This window comes from Xenopus tropicalis, chromosome 9 (genome assembly GCF_000004195.4).
Source record: "Xenopus tropicalis strain Nigerian chromosome 9, UCB_Xtro_10.0, whole genome shotgun sequence".
In the NCBI taxonomy this organism is placed as follows: domain Eukaryota; kingdom Metazoa; phylum Chordata; class Amphibia; order Anura; family Pipidae; genus Xenopus; species Xenopus tropicalis.
Window position 1 is genome coordinate 5058142 of NC_030685.2, and position 6490 is coordinate 5064631.

At 45.0% G+C, this 6490-nt stretch overlaps 1 protein-coding gene across 1 annotated transcript; it reads left to right on the plus strand.

Moving 5' to 3' along the window:
* Window positions 1-1490: 1490 nt before the first annotated feature.
* LOC116407559 (E3 ubiquitin-protein ligase TRIM39-like) lies at window positions 1491-3114 on the plus strand. Its single transcript, XM_031893033.1, has one exon. The coding sequence runs from the start codon at window positions 1514-1516 to the stop codon at window positions 3071-3073; it is 1560 nt and encodes a 519-aa protein (XP_031748893.1). The 5' UTR covers window positions 1491-1513; the 3' UTR covers window positions 3074-3114.
* The last annotated feature ends 3376 nt before the right edge of the window (window positions 3115-6490 follow it).

Below are 6490 nucleotides of genomic sequence, written 5' to 3' on the forward strand. Positions count from 1 at the left end.
TGCGAACCCCATAGACTTCAATGGAAGGCGAACTTTAAAACCTAGAAAAGCCATTTCTGGCCAGAAAACTGATTTTAAAGTTGTTTAAAGGGTGCCACGGCCTGGGCAGTGACATGCAGGAGGGGGATCAAGGGCAAAAATTTCTCTGAAAAATACATTGTTGACACAGCGTTGCGTTTTGTGCTGTAAAGGGCAGAAATCACACTACATTCCTAAACTTGTGTAATAAACTGCTTTAAAACATCCGGCGCCTACATGCCAATCAAGTCGTGTAAAGGTTACGGCTGGTTCCCACGCAAAGACAAAACGCCGCAGTAGTGGATACGGAATATATTATTGCTGCTGGAAAAACATCGCTCAGGTGATTTTATTGCAATGCAATGTCACTACTATGTGTAACGTGTTTGGGGCACTACTATGTGTAACGTGTTTGGTGCACTACTATGTGTAACGTGTTTGGTGCACTACTATGTGTAACGTGTTTGGTGCACTACTATGTGTAACGTGTTTGGTGCACTACTATGTGTAACGTGTTTGGTGCACTACTATGTGTAACGTGTTTTGTGCACTACTATGAATAACAGCAAACAGCACTGGACACGTTAAAGAACAGTAACTTAAATTAAAAAAAAAAAATTAATAATAAAAAAAAAAGTGATCTCTGGTTGGTGCTGGGGGGAACTACTAGGAGCAGCACACCAGTCCCCCACAGCTAGACTAATAGCACTCGGCTCTATAAATTACAGTAGCAAAGTAAAAAAACACAAATAAAACAAAATGATGTGAATGTGTGGTTGGTGCTTAGTGCACTACTATGAGCAGCACACCTGTCTCCAACACACACAGACGGAGCTGCAGTACACAATGAAAAGAAGAGTAACAGTAATCAGAAAATAAAAGCAGTCCTTACAAGGACTATTGGGTTACAGCAGATGATCAGCAGGACAGCTGCCCACAGCAGCTACATACAGAGCAGTAGAAAGTAGATTACTAGTCAGCAAAGCTACCTAAACTGCCCCTCAAACCCCTGCACAGCTCTCTCCCTATGCTAACTCATCAAGCACACACAGGCAGAATGTAAAATGGCTGCTGGGCTTCGGTTTATATATGGAAGGGAGTGGTCCGGGGGTGGTTCAGGAGGGAGAGCTGCCTGATTGGCTGCCATGTAACTGCTGGCTCTGGGGTGAGAGGTCAAAATTTGGCTCCAGCTAATGCGAACCCAAAATTGCGAACTTGCGAACACCCGATTTTCATGCGAATTAGTTCCCCGGCGAACAGTTCGCTACATCTCTACCACCCAGTGGGGCTGTAGCCTGAGGGATTCAATGCCAGGGAAGTGACAGAGATGAGGGGTGAATTGTTGTCAGGAAAAGTCAGCGAATCCAGTTGCTTTAGACTCTTCTACATACTGAACTTTTATCCTGAAGCAACAATTCAGTGTTACTGAGTCACACCCCTCCCTTTTATTTACTCACTAAAGAATTTAGTTTCGTTTCTTCTCCCGCGTCCCAGGATGGCGGCGGCTGATCTGAGAGACGAGCTGAGCTGCTCCATCTGCCTGAGCGTTTATACTGATCCTGTGTCCCTGCCCTGTAGCCATAACTTCTGCCGGGGCTGCATTGGGGGGGTGCTGGGTACCCAGGAGGGGTCTGGGGGTTATTCCTGCCCTGAATGCAGAGCCGAGTATCGGGAACGCCCGGCCCTGCCCAGGAACAGAACTCTGGGGAACATTGCAGAGCGATTCCTTTCTGCTCAGCCGGAGCCGGGGGAGACTGGGATCCTCTGCACTTACTGTGACTCCCCTGTGGCTGCTGTTAAATCCTGTGAGCAGTGTGAGACCTCCCTGTGTGATACCCACTTACACAAGCACAACAAGTCTGTACGGCACGTCCTAACTGAGCCCACCAACTCCTTTATGGGAAAAAAATGCTCCACCCACAGAAAGATCCTGGAGTATTACTGCCCTGAGGACTCTGCCTGTGTCTGTGTGTCCTGCTGCCTGGCCGGGGGGCACCGGGGCCACAGGGTGGAGCTGCTGAGTGAGGCCTCTGAGAAGAAGAAAGAGAAACTGAGGAAAGTTCTGGAGAAACTGAGCCCAGAGAGAGAGGAGACTGAGAGAGGAGCCCAGAGGCTGCAGGAGCGCAGGAGAGACGTGGCAGAAAGAGCAGCCGGTGAGACAGAGAGAGTCACTGCCCTGTTTAGAGACATCAGGGAAGAGCTGGAAGCCCTAGAGAAGAGACTCCTGAGTGACATCTCCAGACAGAAAGAGGAGATTTCCCTCCAACTCACTGAGCTGATCCAACAGCTGGAAATAAAGAAGGACGAGCTGTCCGGGAAGATCCAGCACATTGAGGAGCTGTGCAACATGGCAGCTCCACTCACTGTCCTACAGGAACAATGGGAATCAGATGGAGCTGCAGATACTGAGGGCAGAGAGACAGAGGGTATAAAGGCCCCGGCTGTAGGGGATCTGGATAAGGGACTGATCTCAGAGACATTACTCACAGGCTTAGCTGGGATTGTGACTGGGGTAAAGAGAAGGATCTATGGGCAGGAGGCTACAGACCTGGTACTGGATATAAATACAGCTTATGAACATGTTGCTTTATCAGAGGACAGGAAAACTGCATCCCGGTCAGAGACTGCCCTGTGTTACCCACACACACCAGAGAGGTTTATAGAATACGCCCAAGTGTTAAGCAGCAGGGGTTTCCCATCAGGGCGACATTACTGGGAAGTGGAGGGCAGTGAGTCAGGGGAGTGGGAGGTTGGGGCGGCCTATCCCAGTATAGAGAGAGAAGGAGATCATTCCAGTTTAGGAGATAATATTAAATCCTGGAGTTTGCGTAGATTATATCGCAGTATTACAGTGGCACATAACTGCATAAAAACTCCTGTATCCCCCTCCTGCTGGAGATTCAGAATCTCATTGGACTATGAGGCCGGACATTTGTCCTTCTATGAGCTGAGTGAGCCAATCAGGCACTTACACACCTTCACTGCCTCCTTCACTGAGCCCCTGCACCCTGCATTCTATGTGTATGGTAACGGCTGGGTGAGAATCTGCAGCTGATCCCATTAGGCTAATACCATGCGTATAGTGTATATTTTCAGCAAGCCAAAAACGATTGCCAAACTAATAGAATACGCTCGGGTGCAGGCACATGTAACTGAAATCCGCATAAAAAGACTTTGCATTCTCTTGCACTTTTAGGCGGATGCACCCGAGCGTATTCCATTAGTTTGGCAATCGTTTTTTGGCTTGCTGAAAATATACACTATACGCATGGTATTAGCCTTAGTCTCTCTTAGAATCTCCCCGGCACCATAAGTTGCATGTGATTGGCTGAGCTCTGGTTAGTTCAGATCAGTGGGGTTTATGGAAATACACAAACCTGCCTGTTACCCAGAATGATAAATAGAAGCAGCAACAACAGGGGATTGAGCCTCTGTATTCATATCATTGCTACTGATACATATAAATGATAGGGATAATAGGAACAGCACAGACTTATACAGCCTGAAATCCACATACAATGCATTACTAACAGGAGGGCAGTAATAGTCTGAAAGGAGCAGATTTGTAAGTCTATAAGTAATCGGGTTGGGGGCTGTACCTGTAATCACATGAGCAAAATAAACAGAACTTGTGCTGAATAATATCCATTCTGTCCATTCTTTTCACATTTGCGATCTTCCTGCTGAATTAGTATAAACAACCCCCTACCCGTCACCCCCTTTTTTGTTAGGTTAATGGTACACAGGGTAGTTTGCTCCCTGTGCTGTCTGCCCACTATATATATATATATACCCACAATATATTGATATAATGGTGATTATCTCTCAGTAATGGGGCAGGGAGAATTTACAAGTCGTTACGCACTGACAGGCCCAGCTCTGTTACCTTTTTACAGTATGGGAGGTATGTAATAACGTGCAACATTTTCTACAGGTCTAATCACCTATAGCAACCAATCAGCAAGCAGCATTTACTGGTCACCTGTTTAAAAGTAAACATCTTATCTGTTGCTTTTAGTTACTGCACTTGGGCAAACGTGCTTTTTATTGCATTTGGGGATAAATAAGGTATTTTTTGCCACCTCACTTAATAGGTGACATTTGAGATAATGGAAACCCCCTAACCCTGTAGGCAATTATGAATAATATCCGGTGCGGGTTTCCCTTTGGGCTAAACATTAACCCTATCTGTAACAATGGCCCCTTTATTGGAGCTCCCTATAGATCCTCTCAGGTCCCTGTCTGGGTTTCAAATGAGGGGTGGGCGTGTCCTAACGGTCCCTGCCAGAAGCACAGTAGGAGGGGGAGAGCCAATCACAGCCCTGCACTCACACAAGCACAGACAGGCTTCAGTTCCCTATCAGGTCAGCCTAGCTGCTGATTGCTTCCTATCCTACAGTGTCACCGCCCCCTGCACAGCCTGGGAAAGGAGGCAGCAGGAAGTGGAACAGATGGGCGGGGCTAGTGGGGTTTTTGGAGAAATTTCCAATAAATCAGCCTGAAACTACTTTTTAAAGCCCATTCCTTCTATATTTAGATGAGTACAATTAACTGGCACAATATTGTTTTTCCCACAATATGTTCCCTGGGAGCAGCTTCGGTTATAGTAGGGGTGGCATTGTGTACTTACCCTTTAATTGTGCAGTACCTTCTGTATCAGATTATTATAAAGGTTCTACATACATTATATGTTGCCTTTAATGATGAGGTACCAATTATATTTGGAAATGACAATCTCCTATTCCTGTGGGATGCTAAAGCCTCAGTAACCAGCGTTGCTTCCTGGGTGGTTGCTATAGGTGTTTGGTTTCTACAGATGAGCAGAACATGCATCCTACAGTGGTACGAATACATACTTCATGGGTAGGGGTATGGTGGGTACCTACAGGCCCTTTTTGTGAGGTGCTCCCTGATGGAAAATGGAGTTTGTTAATCTCACAATCACTATGGAGAGGTTCTTTATAATCACATATAAGGTTTCACACGGTGCCTGTGGCCCAATTGCACTGGTTGGCAGAATGTTAGGAACCTGAGTGGACCAATAACCTACCTCCCATGCAGACAGGTCTTGGACGAGACCTGGGTCCTACAACTTCTGTATTGACCAATAATTTACCCCCTTTAAAAAAAACATATGTGAATCTACCTCCCATGCAAAGACTTTGTGGCAGAGTGCAGGTCCCTGACGCTTCTGAAATGGGCGCTACCGCTAATGCTTTAGTCAGTGTCCTACAGGCTTCATCTTGTTCTATAGATCTTTTCCCATTCATTCAGGCTCAGGTAGGTTGATCATAAACTACAGTCCTGCCCCATGTACACGGGAAACAAATGCTTTGTATCTCATCCCATTCACCAGGACCTGCGATTAGACCTCAGTGCATATGGCCAAGCATTACTCATGGGTTCAGTCCAACTTACGGTGCTTCACTTTAGTCTGATTGGGCAAAGTTGCCAGGAATGGAGCACAGGTGTAGGGTGGGGTGAAATGAGTAAAGGCAACATCACTGTCCTTTATACATGAGAATAATACAAAGCGTATTTATTTGCCAGTTGTCTACAATTAGACATCGACGGATAAAATAACTTGTCGATCAAACGTAATTAGACTGAACAGGGGGCTACACATGTTGGTATCTTCTCCAGTGAGCAACTGTCATGTAGGTGGGGGGTCCCCAATGGCACGTGCCATGGTACAATCCAGTACTCATTCTAGGTACACAGATATATACAGGTATGGGATCCCTTATCCGGAAACCCATTATCCAGAAAGCTCCAAATTATGGAAAGTCTGTCTCCCATAGACTCCATTTTAATCAAATAATACAGAATTTTAAATCTGATTTCCTTTTTCTCTGTAATAATAAAACAGTACCTGTACTTGATCCCAACTAAGATATAATTACCCCTTATTGGGGCAGAACAGCCCTATTGGGTTTATTTAATGGTTAAATGATTCCCTTTTCTCTGTAATAATAAAACAGTACCTGTACTTGATCCCAACTAAGATATAATTACCCCTTATTGGGGCAGAACAGCCCTATTGGGTTTATTTAATGGTTAAATGATTCCCTTTTCTCTGTAATAATAAAACAGTACCTGTACTTGATCCCAACTAAGATATAATTACCCCTTATTGGGGCAGAACAGCCCTATTGGGTTTATTTCATGGTTAAATGATTCCCTTTTCTCTGTAATAATAAAACAGTACCTGTACTTGATCCCAACTAAGATATAATTACCCCTTATTGGGGCAGAACAGCCCTATTGGGTTTATTTCATGGTTAAATGATTCCCTTTTCTCTGTAATAATAAAACAGTACCTGTACTTGATCCCAACTAAGATATAATTACCCCTTATTGGGGGCAGAACAGCCCTATTGGGTTTATTTAATGGTTAAATGATTCCCTTTTCTCTGTAATAATAAAACAGTACCTGTACTTGATCCCAACTAAGATATAATTACCCCTTATT